This window comes from Triticum urartu, chromosome 7 (assembly GCF_003073215.2).
Source record: "Triticum urartu cultivar G1812 chromosome 7, Tu2.1, whole genome shotgun sequence".
Taxonomy (NCBI): Eukaryota; Viridiplantae; Streptophyta; class Magnoliopsida; order Poales; family Poaceae; genus Triticum; species Triticum urartu.
This window is the reverse complement of record NC_053028.1, coordinates 73319801-73341893: the sequence shown is the minus strand read 5'-3', so window position 1 is coordinate 73341893 and position 22093 is coordinate 73319801. Positions and strand designations below refer to the sequence as shown.

Here is a 22093-nt window from a genome sequence, read left to right as displayed (position 1 = left end):
TGCTTTTTGAATTAAGTCGCTCTCCGTCAACCATGCATGCATGTGCGGAAGAAAACAAATTAGGGAGAATCTAGTGGAGAAGTTTGATACGATCTCATCTCATTGGAGAAGGAAAGCTTGATGTTGATCTCATATGCCTGTTTTGATTGAACGGGGCTATTGGTGTTTTATTGTTCTTATTATTGGTTTATTATCACTATCATCGTATTATTGTTATCAAATTCTCAATTATTTTTGGAACCACATCAATTAGCCTAAAGTTGAGGTATTGGAAGTGCACAAACTGTAGCCACATTTAATTGTAGCATTTAGTTTGTACTTATGCACGAGTGATGTTGATAGAAGACAACAACTATCTGATCAAAATTTGAAAGGTACTGTATGTGAGATTTGAAGAAATATAGCAGCCAACAATTGATTGTTTTTTGACAATAGACTACCAACAATTGTTTGTTTTTTCCACGATATACCACCAACAATTGATTGCGTTTAAAAAAAAAAATCCAACCACAGGTTGGTTCGAAAACAAGAACTAAATTGACACTACTCGTAAAAGTGAACCTTCTTCCCCGAAGAGAAAAATAGTCAATCATCCGGTCCACGTGTGCGGTTACCAGGGTAGGTCGTCGCGGTCGCGATGGTCGGCTGGCGGCGGAGAAGCGATGCGGGGCACGGCACGCCCGGCAGCCACAGGCAGGACGCCGCGACGACGCGAGCAGTGACGAACGCGAGTGCCCGCGTGCGCTCCGTCGCTCTCCCCTCCTGTCGTCATCTAGCGCCGTGGCTCCTACCACCTCCGGCCCCCCACTGATGAAAAGGCCCGCGGTCCGCCGAGCACTGGGGCAGCAGCTAGTGAGTGGCCTGCCGCCGTTCGTCCGTCCGCGCGTCACCACATCGGGGAGCTCGCGGTCGGTGACGACGGCGAGGAGGCCGCCGTGGCCGCCAGAAAGGTCAGTGCTGCCGCCATTGCCCATTGCTCACCTAGTCAAGGAGGAATTGGTTTCCTGGAAATAAAAGGGGAAAAGTTACTTCTTGACTGGCGGCGTCAATGCGGAAGGGGGTCTAGGCTTGGGGTTTTCTCTTCCGTGTTTGGCGCTCGCGCATTGTCCTGATTCTGTCCGATTCCTCGCAGATTATATTCAGTTTCATGGTTTCTTCAGTTTCAGTAGTTGCAGGATCTGTGGCTGCTTTGATTTCGTGAGGTTGTGTGACCATGGGATCTGTGGCTGCTTTAATTTCATATAGGTTGTGGGATCTTGCTTCAGTTATTGGTCAGTTGCTCATGGAAAACAGTGCAGCTTTGTGGTTCCCTGATTTTCGCGCCTCACTATGGTCTTTGCATTGTGAATCGTGGGAAGATCTGTGATTACATACAAACATTTCTAATCTTGCTCAGTGGTGTTTTCAGTCTCTGTTCTTTGTCCGTTTTCTTCACCTGTTCTAATGTTCTTTATTCTGACTAGTTCATGGGTTGCTGCAGGTTCTGATTTCTGAAGAGCACCAGATCCACTCTCCTCGGCAGCAGTGCATTCGAGATTACACTGATGGGGTTCCTCACAAGTTAGTCCTCTCTCCACATTTCTCATGCTACATCATTTTTTTAGCATATATAGCCACATCTTTGTTGCTACCTTTTGACAGTCAACCTTGCTGTTGGGGATTAAACCAAGCTGGGAATCTCACTCCGATACTTGGCCATTACTTCAGGTTCTTGGATTATGAACTTGTGCGGGAGCCCAGTATGCTCCAACCAAGATGTACTTTCATGTGCATTCAACGGAATATTCGACTCTTCCACCTGCACGAATCATCTGGTGGCGATTGGCATCGGCATGCTGCTCATACTTGTGCTCACACTCCATTTACTTGTCCAAATTCCGAAGAGCAGAGCATCTATGCGGCAACTCTTCACACTCAGTTCACCACTACAGTTGGCTGCAGTATTGTTCAGTGGCTGCTTGGGTTTGGTTTATCTTGGCCTAGGACTCTCGATGCTGGACAACATCTTCAATCAGGATGCTTCTGTTTACCCGCCACACTGGTGGCTTGTGACATTATCTCAAGGATTCAATTTGATCTGTTCCAGCTTTGCTTTCAGCATCAGGCCTCGGTTTCTTGGAGCTGCATTTGTTAAACTTTTTTCTGTTTTGGTGACCACGTATGCAGCATTCATAGGTTGTTCCTCAGTGGTTGGCATTGTTGCAAAGAAGGCAATTACCATTAAGGCTTGCTTGGATGTTCTGTCCCTACCAGATGCATTTCTCCTTTTACTTTATGGCGTTCGGTGCAGCCATGACGAAGAGGGTTACCAAGGAAATGGAAATGCTTTATACAAGCCCCTGAACGCCGAGGCAGATGGTGAGATGGCTGATTCTGACAGTCAAGTGACTCTTTTTGCCAAAGCTGGTTTTTTCAGCAAGATGTCATTCTGGTGGTTAAATCATTTGATGAAGATGGGTTACAAGAAGCCTCTCGAGGACAAAGATGTGCCGCTTTTACAAGCCACAGACCTAGCACATAACCAGTACTTGATATTCTTGGCGAAGCTGAACAGCAAGCAGTCCCAGTCAAATGCCACACCATCACTCTTGTGGACCATTGTTTCTTGTCACAAGCGTGGGATCATGGTCTCAGGTTTCTTTGCTTTGCTCAAGGTGCTCACCTTATCTATAGGCCCATTGCTTCTCAAGGCATTCATCAATGTATCAGTTGGGAAAGGGACCTTCAAATATGAAGGCTTTGTGCTGGCTGCGACATTGTTCATTTGCAAATGTTGTGAATCTTTGTCAGAGAGGCAGTGGTATTTCCGTACTCGGAGATTAGGACTCCAAGTGAGGTCATTGCTATCAGCAGCTATTTATAAGAAGCAACAGAAGCTATCAAACTCCGCAAAAATGCAGCACTCTTCTGGACAGATTATGAACTATGTGACAGTTGATGCCTACCGGGTTGGGGAATTCCCGTACTGGTTCCACCAAACGTGGACAACAACTATTCAACTTTGCATTGCTCTGGCAATTCTGTACAATGCAGTTGGTGCTGCAGCGGTCTCATCGTTAGCTGTTATCATTATCACCGTAGTTGGTAATGCTCCATTGGCGAAACTACAGAACAAATTTCAGAGTAAGCTTATGGAAGCACAAGATGTGAGATTGAAGGCCATGTCTGAGTCATTAGTTCATATGAAGATCTTGAAGCTTTATGCATGGGAAGCTCACTTCAAGAAGGTCATCGAGGGGTTGAGGGAGGTTGAGTATAAGTGGTTGTCAGCATTCTTGCTTAGGAGGGCATACAACAGTATCGTGTTCTGGTCATCACCTGTTTTAGTTTCAGCGGCAACCTTTCTAACATGCTATCTTTTGAAAATCCCTCTTGACGCTAGCAACGTCTTCACCACTGTAGCAACTCTGCGTCTTGTGCAGGAGCCAGTTAGATCAATACCAATTGTTATCGCAGTTGCAATACAAGCTAAGGTTGCTTTCACTCGGATATCAAAGTTCCTTGATGCACGTGAGCTGAATGGGCAAGTTAGGAAGAAATACCGTGTGGGCACCGATTATCCAATAGCGATGAACTCATGCAGTTTCTCCTGGGATGAGAATCCATCAAAACCAACTCTAAACAATATAAATCTGGTGGTCAAAGCTGGATAAAAGATTGCAATTTGTGGAGAGGTAGGATCAGGAAAATCAACACTTTTGGCTGCTGTACTCGGAGAGGTCCCCAAAACTGAAGGCACGGTATGCTTTTCTATTGCCTTCATCTTTTTTATGAAGTAGAAAATCAAATGGCTGTCAATTTGTGAGGTTTTGATGTACTTCTGTTATCCCATTTGGGTTTTCTCATGCACGAAAAAAGCTGTTGCTTTTGTAATTTATTTTTTACATTCATTATGTTCCTTTTTTTTATCAGCTTGCAGATTCTGTATCATGATAAAATTTGCCATTGTACTGCAAGTACAAGTGCCATATTCATCGGGCATTGGGCAACATAGTATTGCTCTGTGTGGTTAAGAACCTTAATTTGGCTAGTTTCCAATTTCTTTATCGAAGTACCGCCTGTTCACAACTGCATCTTGTTTGATTTTGCCAAGTTGTTATGATAATTTTGGTTGATAATAGTTGCCATCATAAAGTAGACTCGTCATTTCCTTTTCTGTAAGAACTTAATATCAGATCATTAATCTTTGTGTACGTATTTCAGATTCAAGTCTGTGGAAGAATAGCATATGTTTCTCAGACTGCATGGATCCAAACAGGAACTATACAAGATAATATCCTCTTTGGATCTTTGATGGACAGACAAATGTACCAAGAAACACTTGCAAGGTGCTCGTTGCTCAAGGACCTTGAAATGCTGCCATTCGGCGATCTTACTCAAATTGGGGAGAGAGGAATAAATCTCAGTGGTGGTCAGAAGCAGCGTGTTCAGCTTGCTCGTGCATTATACCAGAATGCCGACATCTATCTTCTTGATGACCCTTTCAGTGCTGTCGATGCCCATACAGCAACAAGTCTCTTTAATGTAAGAATTGTATCAGTAGGAGTAGATTGTATTCCTATCTTATTATGAATTGTGTAATAAAGCTCTTACTTGCGTGACAGGATTATGTCATGGGTATTCTGTCAGACAAGACTGTTCTTTTGGTGACCCACCAAGTGGATTTTCTACCTGGATTTGACTCCATTCTGGTCTCTTTCTCTCTCATGATTTAATATATTTTGTTTGTAGTGAGATGTATTTATATTTGTCGATTTCGTCTAAAACTAGTGATAATTTTTGGCAGTTAATGTCAGATGGGGTGGTTATTCGGTCTGCATCTTATCACGATTTATTGTCAGATTGCCAAGAATTTAAATATCTTGTAAATGCCCATAAAGATACTACTGGTGTTTCAGATCTTAACAATATGGCCCATCACAGAGCAAAGGATTTGCCAATAAAGGAGACAGATGGTATTCATGGAAACAGATATATAGAGTCTGTGAAGCCATCACCAGTAGATCAACTGATCAAAACAGAGGAACGAGAATCAGGGGACGCAGGTCTTAAGCCTTATATCCTATACCTGCGCCAGAAAAAAGGCTTCCTGTATGCCTCCCTTTCTGTCATGTCTCACATAATTTTCATAGCTGGGCAAATATCACAGAATTCATGGATGGCCGCTAATGTCCAAAATCCTGATGTTAGTGCACTGAAGTTAATTTCTGTGTACATTGTTATTGGAGTTTGCACGGTGTTCTTTGTGCTATCAAGATCTATATTCTTCGTTGTTCTTGGGATGCAGACTTCAAGATCCTTATTTTCCCAGCTACTTAATTCATTGTTCCGTGCACCAATGTCCTTCTTTGATTCTACTCCTCTAGGCAGGGTTCTTAGCCGGGTAAAAATTCTCAAACAAACACAACTATATGAACTACAATTCAGTTTAACGTTACAAGGTTTTATATTAATAGATCAACCCTCCCCCCAACCTGCAGGTCTCTTCAGATTTAAGCATCATTGACCTTGATGTTCCATTTGCATTGATGTTTGGCTTTAGTTCCAGCTTAAATGCATATAGCAATCTGGGGGTATTGGCTGTTGTTACATGGCAAGTTCTGTTTGTATCATTGCCAATGATAGTTTTGGCAATTCGGTTACAGGTAATCTTGTGGCCTTTTTCTGTATGGCTAAACGCCTAAACCCCCTTTCTTTGGTTATTTCATTCACCAAATGATATGCTGCTATTTTCACCCAGGAGGTAAAGTTCGTCTACTTTTTTCGTTTCACAATTCCCGTTGGCTGACATTTCATATGTTTGTTCATGCAGAGGTACTACTTAGCCTCGGCTAAGGAATTGATGCGTATCAATGGCACTACCAAGTCTGCTCTAGTAAATCACTTAGGTGAATCGATCTCAGGGGCTATAACAATACGTGCCTTTGAGGAAGAAGGTCGTTTCTTTGCTAAAAATCTGGAGTTAGTTGACAAGAATGCTGGTCCGTACTTTTTTAATTTTGCAGCAACTGAATGGTTGATTCAACGTCTGGAAATAATGAGTGCTGCGGTTCTTTCTTCTTCTGCTTTTGTCATGGCTCTTCTTCCTGCAGGAACTTTTAGCCCTGGTATGTAGCTTATTCCAGGTACAAGCATCACATAGTTGTTTCATGTGCTGCACATATTTATGGCAGCTTACAGGCTGTATGACGATTGATCATTGCATTCATCTGATTTGCAATGAATCGTTATTTGCACTGCAAAAGCTTTTTTGTTTGTTTCCATAGGCTCCTGGTATTAGGTGTTACGAAGGCTCTACTTCGTTATGAAAGCCTACTTTCTTTATCAAATAGAGTTACAGAATCCTTCTGCATAACGGCGAATGGCTCGAAACCCTAGTGGAGGATACCCAATTTTCCATTTAGTAACACGTTATACGCTCAATGTCTATGTGCCACTGTCATTATAAATATACATTTAATATGCACTGGATTATAAAGAAATCAACATTATCCTCAGAAAACTAATTACTTTTTACCATACTTGGCACAGGTTTTGTTGGAATGGCATTGTCCTACGGCCTTTCCCTAAATAATTCCTTTGTTAGCTCTATTCAAAAGCAATGTGACCTTGCAAACAAAATAATATCTGTGGAACGGGTGAACCAGTACATGGACATTCCGAGTGAAGCAGCAGAAGTTATTGAAGAAAACCGACCAGCACCAGATTGGCCCCAGGTTGGCAGTGTGGAGCTTAAAGATTTGAAGGTAAGCAAATATAAAATATGCATGTATGCCTGACTAGGGCGAAACCCTTCAAATATTCTGACAGATGTGTGTGATTGGTTTTCATTGACAGATTAGGTATAGGGAAGATACTCCCCTTGTACTACATGGAATCACTTGCAAGTTTCAAGGTAGAGATAAAATTGGTATAGTTGGTCGAACAGGAAGTGGCAAGACAACTTTAATTGGTGCATTGTTTCGCCTTGTTGAACCTGCTGAAGGGGAAATAATTATAGACTCTGTGAACATCAGTAAAATAGGCTTACATGACCTGCGTTCACGTTTGGGCATCATTCCACAAGATCCAACACTTTTTCAGGGTACAGTAAGATATAATCTAGATCCTCTTGGGCAGTTCTCAGATCAACAAATATGGGAGGTAAGACATGTTATGTATCTACAATTTCAGAACAGTAAGCTCCTTGTCTGATTGGGATGAATAAACTGATTAGTGGGCCTGTCAAACGATAAGTCCATTCTCTGTTATATGCCATACATGCATTTGGAAAAAGAACCCATTAAATTGGTTAATTCATATGCTGTTCGGTTGCAGGTTCTTGACAAATGCCAACTTCTTGAAGCTGTCCGGGAGAAGGAACAGGGATTGGATTCACTTGGTAGGAAACCTCACTGTACCTATGATTTAATTTCTGGATTTCATTTTATGCCCCTAACAAAATAGGATAGCATATTACAATTCTGCTTCAGTCTTTTGATTTTATGCCCCTAACCAATTAGAATACATGCGCCAATAAATCTGTCAAACTGCTTGTAGTACTAGGCGTATGAGTCGGATCAGTTTGCTAGCATGATGTCTGGAATTGTGTTCTTCATAGTACTGATCTATATCTTTCCATACAGTCGCGGAAGACGGGTCGAACTGGAGCATGGGCCAAAGGCAGCTCTTTTGCTTGGGCCGCACACTTTTGAAAAGGTGCAGGATCTTAGTTCTTGATGAAGCCACGGCCTCTATAGATAATGCAACTGATGCCGTCCTTCAGAAAACGATCCAGTCAGAATTCAAACATTGCACCGTTATTACTGTTGCACACCGTATACCAACAGTTATGGGCTGTGACATGGTACTTGCAATAAGTGATGGTATGTATGTTCCTCTTATTGCCAACTTATTGGTTCTGCAACATAGTATTCCATACTAGTGTGGGAAACTAGCGGAGTATGACAACTTATTGGTTCTGCAACCTATTGATTTCTCTTATTGCCAACTTACTGGTTCTGCAACTTATTGGTTCCGCAGCATAGTATTCCATACTAATGATCTGCATACATTTCCAGGGAAAGTAGTGGAGTATGACAAGCCCATGAAGCTCATGGAAACTGAGGGATCTCTCTTCCGTGAGCTGGTCAACGAGTACTGGTCATACACATCGAACGGAAACGTTTAGAAGAGATTTCTTACAGTGTGTGTTCACTGCTGCAGTTTCCCAGGAGATATGCTAGAATTAGTTTCAGAAAAAGGATATGCGCCTCGACAAGAGAACAAAAGAGATGCAGTAATCTCTCGACATACCTCTATTTGGGATCGGAAGAAAATACAGTGCAATCTCAGTTATTGCCTGGAAAATTCTTTTGCTATCAACTACTACCTGAAATTATGAGCTACATATAGTTTAGCTTATGCTCGTTGGTGTTGCCACTCTTCAGAAGCGCTGAGGCTGAATAGAATAAGCCCATGAACATTCCTTCGCTCCAGCGATCGGATGTAGGAGGCTATTTGAGAGGAATTACAAATTTGTAACCCTGCTGTCACCATTAATACATTGTTGGAACTGCTTATAGGAGACAAATGGAGGGATGGCCTATTGTTCGTAGCCAAGTTATATAGTTTGTATACATTATTTTGCAGCACCGTCTTTGGAAGCTCCTGGGGATTGCTAAGATGGACAGAGGGGCGCTGGGACCTAACCATGGCGATGCTCGACCGGAGGCGAGGAAGACAACCGCAACTTAGGTGATTTATGGCCTTATGGAGCGATTCCTTCTGCTTGAATGATTGCAACGGCAAGGCGAGACTTGCAGACAAGATTGGGTGGCGAGGCGAAGTTGTTGGGCGCATGATCAACAAATGGTGGTTAGTGGCTGTGAGCTCTGGATGCTGATTGGGTCGCAGTGCATTCAGAGGTGGAGTGGCGGAGGTTCGGCAAGGCCCGGGTGGCATTAGGGGGGGGGGGGGGGGGGGGGGGGGGAGGACGTCTGGAAAAAAAAAGGAGGGGTCAAGGAGGTGGTTGCTGGGTTCAAGATGTAGTAATGGGACATGACGATGCCTAGACTCCCCGATCCCGCCTCTCGATTTGGGGATAGACTGAGTGATTTTGGTAGGAGTCCACATTGGAGGTCTAAAGTGTCTGAACCATCCGGTTCAGACATTTGAGGCCCGAGTAGGAGTCTGCATTGGAGATGCCCTAAGCAATGGTCTAACAGACCACATCACACATGTGGGTAGCAACTTCAGAATTGATGAAATTGAGTTCAAATCGAAAAGAAAAAATGGTTTTATATTGAAACAAGGGTAAAACTGTGTAGGTCCGAAATCTAAGAGTAGTGGGAACCAACCAAGGGCATAAGCCTAAAAAACCTAAAATGATTGTCCTGGCATCAAAGCGGCCCATCCTGTTTCATGCCCAACTTACTGCGGAAAATTGTTTGAAAGACGATGATCAGGTCATTACGTCAGACACCAGAATATTTATATCCGGTTAGCTGTTTAATCCTGGCAGACCTGATCAAAGCACGGTGCTTCTTCTCTGATGGAAAAGGCACGGTGCTTTGTATACAGACAAGGATCTATATATGGTCTTCCTTGCGGACGTGTGTGTCACCTAGCAAGTAGCAACACAAACAATCCCTTAAAAGGGAAGGAAACAGCTCGCAGACAAATTCGTCTGAACTGTTCTTGTGCCTCCATGCTTGTTCTTGTTCCTGGCTGCTATATATACACACAGGGAGAAGCGATCGAGGGAACACTCTTCTCGAAGCCAGATATGGATTCCAGAACAGCATTCTGCGGCGCTCTGCTACTGCTGGTGACGCTGCTGCCTCTTTCAGCCAGTGCGTCGAGCAAAGTAAGATCCATGCTCAATTCCTCTTCTCGCAGCATTTAGCTTAGCTTCTTTCCAATCTTTTTACTGAGAACATTTTTTGTTGAAATTTCAGCTCTACATTGTGTATATGGGGGAGAAGAAACACGATGACCCGTCCGTGGTCATCGCGTCGCACCATGACATGCTAACACCTGTTTTTGGGAGGTACTACTGGATATGAGTTCATGTCGCATCGTAAGCGTATTATTAGCAGGAAACAGTCCTGATTTGCTCATCTCCCATTTGTTTTACTTGAAACAACAAAGATGAAGCCATGAGGTCGATAGTTTACAGTTACAAGCATGGATTTTCTGGGTTCGCGGCTATGCTAACAAAATCTCAAGCTGTGGCAATCGCAAGTAAGTAATTGTCAACCCTTTTTTTTATAAGACGGGGTTAAGCCCCCAGACTCTCCATCATCATTGCCATTTACACAATCATATTTGTTTGGAGTATGATTATTAATTGTCAGTCCTGAGGTGGCATGAGCTTGCTATCTTTATATCAACTTGCATGATCGAAATGAACTAATCAACATACTATGAATGTAGAATTTCCTGAAGTTGTCTCTGTGAACACTAATATTTTTCACAAAACGCACACAACTCGGAGCTGGGATTTCCTTGGCCTTGACTATAATCAACCGCCACAACAACCGGGGCTCCTCAAAAGAGCAAAGTATGGTGAAGATGTCATTGTGGGTGTGATCGATACAGGTTTGTAATCCCATCCTTAAGCTTAAATCCAAAACATGAGAAATCCCAAGGCCAGGAATCAATTAACCGCATGGATGTAAATGCTTCTTTATAGGCATATGGCCTGAATCACGAAGCTTTGATGACAACGGCTATGGCCCCGTGCCGGCACGGTGGAAAGGAAAATGCCAGAGTGGCGAGAAGTTCAACACCACTAGTTGCAACAGAAAGATCATCGGTGCGCGGTGGTATGGCCGTGGCATCAGTGCCGAGTCACTAAAGATCGACTACAAGTCACCTAGGGACCTCAATGGCCATGGCACACACGTCGCCTCAACTATCGCCGGTGGGGAAGTGCAGGGCGTCAGCTATGGAGGCCTAGGCATGGGTGTGGCACGTGGCGGAGCACCACGTGCACGACTTGGTATCTACAAGGTGTGCTGGGTGGATGAGGGTTGCCCTGACACGGCGGTCCTTGCTGCCATTGATGACGCTATACATGATGGGGTTGACGTCTTGTCGCTCTCTGTTGGAGGGGTTGGTCAGGAGTACTCTGGGACGTTGCATGCTGTGCAAAGAGGGATCTCTATCGTGTTCGCCGGAGGGAATGATGGCCCTGTGCCACAGACGGTGACGAATGCCGTGCCATGGGTTACGACGGTGGCCGCTAGCACGATTGACCGGTCTTTTCCGACCTTAATATTGCTTGGGAACAAAGAAAAGCTGGTGGTACGTACCAAACTATTTCACTCCTTTGTTTTAAAAAAGTATGTAAATCATTTCTTATATTTTCCATCTCTTAAGAAATATTACAGGGAAGTGTTACCTTGCCCTTCTCAAGGGATAGAAAAACCCCATGGAAAATATTAAGGAGAACAGGTGAAAATGTTATTGGATAAGACGTGCTCCAATCCTGAATTAGTTCATATAAGATAGCATGAATGTGGAGGATTGGTCAATCAGGCTTTTCCCTATAATTTTACTAAATAATAACCTTTTGACTCTCTGAGCACGAAAGTGACGTTCAAACCAACCCGGGGAAAATAAATGGATTGCTCCTCCTTTAATTTGTGATCAATTTCAAACGCAGGGACAAGCTCTAAATTACAATGCAGCTATAAATAACAGCGGCTCTCAGGCCCTTGTTTATGCTGGGAGGTAATGAAAGAAACCAGTCTCTTGACGACATTTGATTAATAGTAATATGCCGCGCTTTAGGACAAAACCATGTTCAATTTTAAAACTTTTGAGCAGCTGCGACCCGGAATCACTGGCCTTGGGCAATGTCACGGGAAAAACCGTCCTTTGTTATGCACCAGAAGAGGCATCGCGGTGGTCGCCCCAGTTAATACTCCCTTATGCCATCAATTATACTATTGAGTCTGGTGCGAAGGGCCTCATCTTCGCACAATATACCGCCAACAATCTTGACAGCCTGGTCGGGTGCGAGGGATTTATGCCTTGCGCTCTGGTGGATTTCGAGATCGCACATCGAATTTTCTCCTACTGGGACATGACTGAGTGAAAATTTGTCGAATTGTTGGAAACTGCAGTGTGAACATATTTGAACAGTCAGTTTGCCATCTCCTTATACATGAACTAATTCATGTTTGTCATGTGTCTAGGAATCCGGTGGTGAAGGTGTCTCCGGCTGTAAGTGTTGTTGGAAATGGGGTCTTGTCCCCGAGGGTCGCCTCGTTCTCGTCCAGAGGTCCAAGCCTATTGTTCCCTGGCATACTGAAGGTGTATATCATTATCAACTTAAGGCAAATAGTTGAATGTTTGTCACTGTTTGTTTGCTATCTAGCCTATCTAGTTTTTCAGAATTGAAGACTTACATACCTAATTCATGATAAAAATTAATGTTTTGACAGCCCGACATTACTGCTCTTGGCGTCAACATATTGGCAGCGGTGCGAGGCTCCTACGTGTTCTATTCTGTGACATCAATGGCGTGCCCACATGTCTCCGCAGTGACTGCGATGCTCAAGTCGGTTCACCCTCAGTGGTCACCTGCCATGATCAAATCGGCCATCGTCACCACAGGTAGAAAAGTAATAACCAAAATACGTCAAAATAACTCATTTGAATATATGACTAACTTGATGATTCCTTGGCATTGGTTGAAGCATCTGTGACCGATCGTTTTGGCATGCCAATTCAAGCAGAACCAGTCCCAAGGAAACTAGCCGACCCCTTCGACTTTGGTGGTGGACACATTGACCCAAATAGAGCCGTTGACCCTGGCTTGGTTTACGACGTTGATGCAAGGGAGTACAACAAGTTTTTCAACTGCACCCTTGGATATTTAGGCGGCTGTGAGTCCTACTACCTCAATCTCAACCTCTCGTCAATTGCCGTGCCAGACCTCAAGGACCGTGTCATGCTTCGGCGCACCGTGACTAACATTGGGCCAGCGGAAGCAACATATCATTTAGTGGTTGAAGCTCCAGCGGGGATAGACGTGTCCGTAGAGCCATCTGTGATAAATTTCACCCAAAGCACTAGTAAAAGCGTGACGTTTATGGTGGCATTCACAACAAGGCAGAGAGTACAAGGAGGATACACTTTTGGGAGCTTGACATGGTCAGACGGAAGTACCCACTCAGTGAGAATTCCTATCGCGGTACGGACTGTGATACAAGACTTTGTTGCAGATACATCTTAAGCTCATATTCTTTGTATTATACACATAATTTATGTATTCATGTGGTTGGCATAAGAAAATGTAGAAGAAACACTTTAATTTTGTACATCATCACAGGAAATGTTATACTGGAATAAAATACGATTCTTTGCTAAGGAGAGGTTTATTCACAAACTTTTACGAAAAATGAATTAATGAGAAAACCACGGATCATATCGACATGAAATAGATTAAGGGAGAACGAATGATCAAATCTCCGGAACCTTTCTTTCTGGATGAAAACGTTTCTAAACTGGAAGTGAAAAGAAATAAACACGATCAAATTTTCTTAGCTGGGCCAAAATCACCGAATTCATGAATGGCTGCTAATGTCCAAAATGCTCGTGTTAGTACATTGAAGTTAATTTAGATTTACATTGTAGTTTGCACGATTTCCTTTGTGATATCAAAATTTTTATGCCTTGTTGTCCTTGGGTCCAAACTTCAAGATCCTTATTTTTGCGTTTGTCAATTAATTGTTCTGAGCGCCCATGTCCATTTTAATTCTATTGCTCCAGATAGGATTCTTTGGCGGGTGAAAATAATAATCTAATACACATGAAAAATAGTTTAATAAAATTCAGTTTCACATTCCTTTTGTAATGATGGATTATCCCCCACCCTTACCTCGTCCTCGGTATGTCTTTCCGATTTGAGTATCATTGACCTTAATGCCCCACTCCTCACGCTGGCTATGGAGGAGGTTGTGTGAGCCACCCGCGTGGGATCCAATGGTTGTCTCCCATCAACTCCTTCCGTCTATCAATTTCTCTTGGCGTTCTAAGTTCCACGAAATTTATGCCATATTATCCTGACACTTGACGGTCGACACCATCGCTAATCCTCGTCTAGGAGGGTTGTCGAGAGGTTGATTCCTGCACACTAAGAGGGAGTTCCACCGCCATCAACTCTTTTCCTCTCATCTCCATCATGTTTCTTCCATCCATATGCAAGTAATCTGTTGTAGGCACGTGGGATGGGAATTTGACGATGCCAATCATATAGTAGTGCTAAGATTATAGGGTTTTGATACACTTGTTATGCTTAATGTCTACTAATAGGGCCCAAGTATGTGGTATTCATATATTAACCATATAAGTTTCATGACTCCAATGTGTCTGGGATTAGTACTGCAAGTGTGGTATGTACCTATTATAGCCTCAAAAGTGACCCGAGGGTGACCGGGATATCAATGGGGAGTGTTGTGATTTGATGTTCCATGTATTCACGAAGTGTTAATGTGTTGTTACGGTGTCTCACAAATGACGCCTTAATTACCCTTTGTTTAAACTATGATCACCGTTGACATGGGAGGGTAGGACTATAGATGCCGGGCAAGCTCTTGTTCTTATACATAAGCAGTTCAAACTACCATACTAATACATGCCTACAAAAGTAGGAGAACATTGAGCTTTTTTACATGCTTTGTTATGTGCACTATGATATGATTGATGATGTCTATGTAACGTCCCAATATCCATTCTCGGGACCTATGTTTTCCATAAATGTGTGTTCCTCTTTAAATACTTGTAGTTGGCTTTCTCAGTGAAAGGAATTGAAAACCATGAGACGAGCTTAGAGAGGCGACCACATCCACACCTATGTCGGCTCGAATACTGGATTTATATAATGTAATAGCTGGAGAAACGGATCCAGCAAAAACAGTCTTTGCCCCTTGTAAATTTATTTTTGAAGAAAAAGTCTCTTGGAACCTTTATTTGAAAACAGGCCGAAGTTACATCTCTTTGAGTACATGCGGATTTATAGGAAAGTTGGCGGGTCTTATATCCTTGACGTGCCCATGGAATATTTGAATGTGTCACGTTTGTCAACTTTGTTACGTATTACCTATACCGCCCGCGTTTGTAGAATGATTAAGACGCATGTGGAACGATTAAGACCCATGTGCAAAGCCGTGGAAGCTTGTTTGAAAGTCGACCAGGTCATTGCACGAGAGAGCATATAATTAATTAAGATCTATATCCGGTTTGGTACTAATAGCCGCCAGGACCTGATCAAAGCATGGTGCTTCTTCCTCATTACAAAAAGCACGGGGATTCCTATATAGACAAAAGGATTAGTCTTTGCTCCTCACGCCTGTGTGTCGCTGTCACCTAACTAACAACACTGAAACATTCCCTCTGAAATGAGAAAAAAGACACTCAAACAAATTGGTTTGAACTGTTCTTGCACCCCATCCTTATTGCTCCTGGCTGCTATATAGACATACAAACCGAACGAGGGAACACAAACACAACAACATAGCACTCTTCTCCAAGCAAGATATGGATTCCAGAACAGCATTCTGCGGCTGCTCTCCTACTGCTGGTAATACTGCTGCCTGTTTCAGCTAACGCGTCGAGTAAAGTAAGATACACACCCGAGTCCTCTCTCAATTTGCTTTCTTTCCTGATATCTGTTTTTTGTTGAGAACTTATGCGACAAAATGAATTTCAGCTCTACATCGTGTATATGGGGGAGAAGAAGCATGATGACCCATCCATGGTCACCGCGTCTCACCGTGACATGCTAACCTCTGTTTTTGGGAGGTACTGTAACTAGCTACCAATTCATTTTGTTCAAAACAAAAACAATGAGGAGTTCATGTTGCATCGTCGACGTATTAGTCGTGATTTGCTCACCCTCATTTTACTTGACAACAGCAAGGATGAAGCCTTGAGGTCGATAGTTTACAGTTACAAGCATGGATTTTCTGGTTTTGCGGCGATGCTCACCGAGTCTCAGGCTGAGACAATCGCAAGTAAGTGATTGTCAGTCCTATAGGCTCCTACCTATCATCGTATCTACTTGCATGACCGACAAGAACTAATCAACATATTTTGGATGTAGAATTCCCAGAAGTTGTCACTGTGAAGCCTAACACTTATCACGAAACGCACACAACTCGGAGCTGGGACTTTCTTGGCCTTGACCATAACCAAGCAAGACAACAACCCGGCCTACTCAGAAAAGCAAAGTATGGTGAAGATGTCATCGTGGGTGTGATCGATACAGGTTTGCAGTCCGACCCCTCAAGCGTAAATCCTGAATATGAGAAATTCCGATACCGAATCAATTGATTCCCATGCTTATTTATAGGCATATGGCCTGAATCACGAAGCTTTGATGACAATGGGTATGGCCCTGTGCCGGCACGGTGGAAAGGGAAATGCCAGACTGGTCAGGATTTCAACGCCACAAGTTGCAACAAAAAGATCATCGGTGCGCGGTGGTATGAGCGTGGAATCAGTGACGAGGTGCTAAACAGAAACTATAAGTCGCCTAGGGACATTGAAGGACATGGCACACACGTCGCGTCGACCATCGCTGGCAGGGAAGTGCAGGGCGTGAGCTACGGAGGCCTAGGCATGGGCGTGGGACGCGGCGGGGGGCCCCGGGCGGCGGGCCCGAACAAGGTGTGTTGGTTGGGTGGGAGTTGCCCTGAAGCAGCGGTCCTCGCGGCTATCGATGATGCTATGCATGACGGTGTGGACGTCTTGTCGCTCTCGATTGCTGGGGCTGGTCACGAGTTTCCTGGGACGCTGCATGCTGTGCAAAGAGGGATCTCTATCGTGTTCGCCGGAGGGAATGATGGCCCTGTGCCACAAACGGTGGCTAATGCCCTACCGTGGGTTACAACGGTGGCCGCTAGCACGATTGACCGGTCTTTCCCGACCTTGATATCGCTCGGAAACAAAGAAAAGCTTGTGGTACGTGCATGCTACAAACAAACATTCTCCAAGTATTTATTTGGTCTGATCCAGGGCTATAAAATTGGTTTTATAGTTTTTGACAAATTAACTTGATTCGTCTCAGAGCGTGGAAACAAACAAAAAGTACATTTAGCTCGTCCCTGAAGCCAGCTTTCCCTGATTCCTTTAATTACTTATTAATATGTGCTTGATTCGAAATACAGGGGCAATCTCTTCACAACAATGCATCTGTGATCATCGGCAACTTTAAAGACCTTGTTTATGCCCGGAGGTAATGAAATAAAACTTCTGTAGTTATGCATCTGTAATCACTTGACGCATTTGTTGTAGTTGTCCACTTTTGTAACCACGATTCAAGTGTTTTATCAACTATACTGAATTACAACTTCTGCGCAGCTGTGACACGGAGTCGTCACTGGCATTGAGCAACGTCACCGGTAAAATCGTCCTATGCTATCAACCCGTGGCAGCGAGAAGCATGCCGCCTCGACAAGCACTTCCCATAGCCATCAATCTCACCACCATGGCTGGCGCCAAGGGCCTCATATTTGCACAGTACACTACTAACCTCCTCGACTTCCTGCCTTTGTGTAGGGGCGTTATGCCCTGTGTAGTGGTGGATTTTGAGATCGCACAACGAATTGCCTCCTATTGGAGTTGGGACAAAGGGTGAGTGCATGTCGTGTTGTCTGAAACAGACTTGAATGCGTTTTCTTCTTCTCCGGAAACTCATGCCAGTCACGTGTCATGCTAGGAATGCGGTGGTGAAGGTGTCACCTGCCATGACCGTTGTCGGAAAAGGGGTGTTGTCGCCGAGGGTCGCCTCATTCTCGTCGAGAGGTCCAAGCATGTTGTTCCCTAGCATACTCAAGGTATATATCATTCTCAATTTCTTAACTTGAGACAATTGTTGCCATTGTCTTGTTTGTTACCTAGCCTTCCTAATTTTTCTTAACTTACGACTTCTTAACTAATTCTCAATACACATGTTTGAACAGCCCGACATTGCTGCACCTGGCGTCAGCATCTTGGCAGCGGACCGCGACTCCTACGTGTTCAAATCCGGGACATCCATGGCGTGCCCGCATGTCTCCGCTGTGACCGCACTGCTCAAGTCGGTTCACCCTGGCTGGTCACCTGCCATGATCAAGTCTGCCATCGTCACCACAGGTGTGAACATTGAAATACAAAAAATACATGAAAACAATTCATCAAAATATAAAACTGATTTGATTGTTTCTTGTCTTGGTTGCAGCATCTGTGACTGATCGTTTTGGCATGCCAATCCAAGCAGAAGCGGTCCCAAGGAAACTAGCTGACCCCTTCGACTTTGGTGGTGGACACATAGACCCAGATAGAGCTGTTGACCCTGGCTTGGTTTATGACGTGGATGCAAGAGAGTACAACAAGTTTTTGAACTGCACTCTTGGATATTTAGATGGTTGTGAATCCTACTACCTCAATCTCAACCTCCCGTCAATTGTCGTGCCGGACCTCAAGGACCATGTCATGCTTCGGCGCACTGTGACTAACGTTGGGCCAGCGGAAGCAACATATCATTTAGTGGTTGAAGCTCCAGCTGGTATAGATGTGTCGGTAGAACCATCTATGATTACTTTCACCAAAGGAAGCAGTAGAAGCGCAACATTTATGGTGACATTCACCACAAGGCAGAGAGTGCAAGGAGGATACACTTTCGGGAGCTTGACATGGTCAGACGGAAGTACCCACTCAGTTCGAATTCCGGTTGCTGTAAGGACTGTGATACAAGACTTTGTTGCGGATACCGCCTAAACTCGTATCTTGTTATTGTAAACCTTCTTTGTGTATTCATGTAGGCCACATACAAAAATGTAGGAGAAACACTCCGTATCGAATTTATACATCATAAAAAAATGTTAAATAAAAATAGTATGATTCTTCTTTGCAAAAGTTTGGTTTCTTCACAAACTTGTTCAAAAATTGCAGTTAATAAGAAATATCGGATCATATATATCATTGACATGAACTAGAGTAAGGGACAACCATGGATGTAAAGCTCACAAACCTTTCTTTCTTGATGAAAACTTTGTTGAACTGAAAGTGAAAAGAAATCAACACAACCGAAATTTCTTTGCTGGGAAAATATCACTGAATTCATAGATGGCTGCCAATGTCTAAAATGCTCGTGTAGTACACTGAAATTAACTTATGTTTATATTATTATCAGATTTTGCACAATTTTCTTTGTACTATCGTGATCAATATTCATCGGTATTGGCGTCCAGACTTGAAGATCCTTATTTTTGCAGTTGCTCATTCCATTGTCCCGACCACCCATGTCCTTTGATTCTACTCCTCTAGACATGGTTCTTAGCCAGGTAAAAATAAATAAACACATGACAATTATGATAATACATTTATGTTTCACACTCATTTTCTATTGATGGATTATCCACCACAATCACCCCCGTCCCCTGAGGTCTCTTCTGATTTGAGTATTATTGACGTTGATGTTCCATTTGCCTTCATGCTTACCTTCAGTGGCAGCATAAATGCATATAGCAATTTGGGAGTATTGAAAGTTTTTTCCCGCAACTGGCATGAGCATTGTCTTCTCATAAAGAAAAGAATGTACAAATTGGCATGCTTGTGAAAGAAAAGAAAAAAGACATGCCAGAACCCACAAAAATACTCTGCCTCATCAGCAGTTGAATTGTGCTTCACACATTAGAAACTGCTCGTATCAGTTAGGATTTGGCTCACAAATTAACAACTGCCCAAGTTCGACACGACTGCCCTGAAAACAACCCATCGTGCCCCAGCAGATCAAATTTAGCAATCAAGGCGAGGTCGCTAAGCCCAGTGTGACAACGGCATGATAAGGTCAGGCGTGTCGATTTGCGGGCCACCTTTTTCCAGAAAGGAAGTTGAAACTTTCGGTCAGGGCCGGCCCTGGGCCAGGGCAGCAGGGGCGACGGCCCGGGCCCAGCCAAACTAGGGGCCCTGACCCGTGCTGCAGTGTGTGTATAGTAGATGGGACTGGTCTAGCAGGTGGCTGTTGGCCCGCTAGTGCTCCGCGATGGCCGGCCAAAAAATGAAATATTTTCTCTCCCTAATCCATATTAGGCAAAGTGAAGAGGTATGGACATGTGTGAACAAGATAAATAATTGCAAAGTATTCACGTGAATATATGTGAACCCATTTAATTTGTGTTTTTAAATTTTAAAAAACCATAGCTTTCGAGCAGTGCATCGAAATTAAGATCCGTTTTCATTGTTGGAATCCTCGCGGCGTGCTCTTCGAAACTAGATCCAGCATGGGTATGTTTCGACGAAATTTTTTTTGTGTAATTTTGTCCATGTTTTGTGTAACTGGCTAGTCGTCGATGTGCAACTACCTTAGAGATGTGCAACTTTTCTCCTACACCGTAGACATGGAATTTTCCTTTATGGTACCTCCAGCCCCAAACTGCCTCCTTCTAGTGAGATGTGCAACTTCGTATGTTGCCCAGGCCAACTTCATAGTAGTTGATGTGCAACTTTCCCCCGCCCGTGGATGTGCTTCACTGTTTGCTGCATCGGCCAACATACTAACAGTGGATGTGCAACTTTGAATACTGCAACGGCCAACTATCTAACAGTGATGTGCAACTTTCTCTCATACCCCCATGGATGTGTAGTTTCCCTACTATCACCCGGCCCAAACCACCCCTGCTAGTGAGATTTGTAACTTTAGCACTCTGTTTATATGCAACTTTTCATTACCCTCATGAATGTCAATTTTTGACCATTCAACTATCTCTGCCTATGAGATGTGCAACTTCGTATGTTTCCCTGGCCAACCACCTAGCAGACTATGTGCAACTCTGTTTGTTGCCCCCGCCAACTGAAAGTACATGTCCACAAATAGGGAGGGGAAGGAGTTGCACAATGACTAATAGATAGTTGGATTGAATAATAGACTAAGTTGCACATATTGCTTGCAGGGGTAGGGGGTAGGGTGTGCCAACAGTAAACGAACTACACATCCACATGTAGAGAGGAGGGTTGCACATGGACTACTAGGTAATTGATCGAGACGGTAGACTAGTTGCACATCAATGTTGTCATAGTTGCTAGATAGCAATCTCATAGGAAGTTGAATCATGCAGATCTAAAAATTGGTTTTCGAAAAAGTTGCACGATGTTGCACTAAGGTTGCACAATACAGTACTAAAGTTGCACCATATAGCATCAAAGTTCGCATAAAAACATTTCGCCGAAACATACCCATGCAGGATCTAGTTTGAAAGATCTCATCATGAGGAATCCAATGGTGAAGATGGATCTGAATTCCGGTGCGTGGTTTGAAAGATATGACTTTTTAAAAATTTGAAAATAGAAATAAATATGCGTGGATCTATTTTTTCTTCACATGTGACAAGTCTGACCGCATTTAATGCCAGCAATCACATGCACTAGCGGACAAAACATATACACATGCATGCAACACAGCGGCCGCTTGATTTCTCCAACTAGCGCGCGCACACGTTTTAGATTTCAGGTAGTAGATGATATAGGCCCTGATGAATTCGTGAATGAAAATAAAAAAGAAAAAGTTTGTAGGCTGAGAGGCCCATCATCCAACTTCCAACAAAATCCCAATTGCCAAGAGGCCCGAAGAAGGTACGCACGCACAGCGGCGAGGCGGCGATTCCTCATCAGTCTCCATGCCGGTTCGTTTTCTCGCTCGCCTCGCAGATCGGGCTGCCGGATGCTTGCAGGAAAGAAAGGTAAGTACATCTAGATAAATTTCTCTTTTCTTTGCCCTCAATATTAATCTAGCTAGTGATTAATCTATATTCTTCCTTTTACAACAGTATAGAGGCGTTGGAGACTTGGAGTGGAGTTCGTGTGTTGCCGACTTGCTCCTTGATACGTCTCCAACGTATCTATAATTTTTTATTGTTTCATGCTATTATATTATCTGTTTTGGATGTTTAATGGGCTTTAATATACCTCTTTATATTATTTTTGGGACTAACCTATTAACCAAAGGTCCAGTGCAAATTACTGTTTTTTTGCCTATTTCAGTGTTTCGCTGAAAAGGAATATCAAACGGAATCCAAACGGAATAAAACCTTCGGAAGAGTTGTTTTTGGAACAAACATGA

The 22093-nt window shown here is 43.5% G+C and overlaps 1 protein-coding gene and 2 pseudogenes across 1 annotated transcript; all 3 read left to right on the top strand.

Moving 5' to 3' along the window:
* Positions 1-628: 628 nt before the first annotated feature.
* On the top strand, positions 629-8523 carry LOC125520317 (annotated as a pseudogene).
* On the top strand, positions 8450-13362 carry LOC125520319 (subtilisin-like protease SBT3.10). Its single transcript, XM_048685213.1, has 10 exons — positions 8450-9847; positions 9939-10030; positions 10127-10224; positions 10417-10581; positions 10676-11289; positions 11651-11718; positions 11815-12081; positions 12186-12303; positions 12435-12606; positions 12690-13362. Exons 1-10 carry the CDS (start codon positions 9533-9535, stop codon positions 13226-13228), a joined length of 2448 nt encoding a protein of 815 aa, XP_048541170.1. The 5' UTR covers positions 8450-9532; the 3' UTR covers positions 13229-13362.
* A 2169-nt stretch (positions 13363-15531) lies between these two features.
* On the top strand, positions 15532-18885 carry LOC125520323 (annotated as a pseudogene).
* Positions 18886-22093: the final 3208 nt, after the last annotated feature.

What these genes read in the sequence shown, in the direction of transcription:
- LOC125520319 (XM_048685213.1), top strand. Translation starts at nt 9,533, where the DNA reads ATGGAAAAGGCACGGTGCTTTGTATACAGACAAGGATCTATATATGGT. An exon ending in TCAAGCTGTGGCAATCGCAA is followed by an intron (nt 10,225 to 10,416) that starts GTAAGTAATTGT and finishes CTATGAATGTAG; the next exon opens with AATTTCCTGAAGTTGTCTCT. An exon ending in TGTTCCCTGGCATACTGAAG is followed by an intron (nt 12,304 to 12,434) that starts GTGTATATCATT and finishes ATGTTTTGACAG; the next exon opens with CCCGACATTACTGCTCTTGG.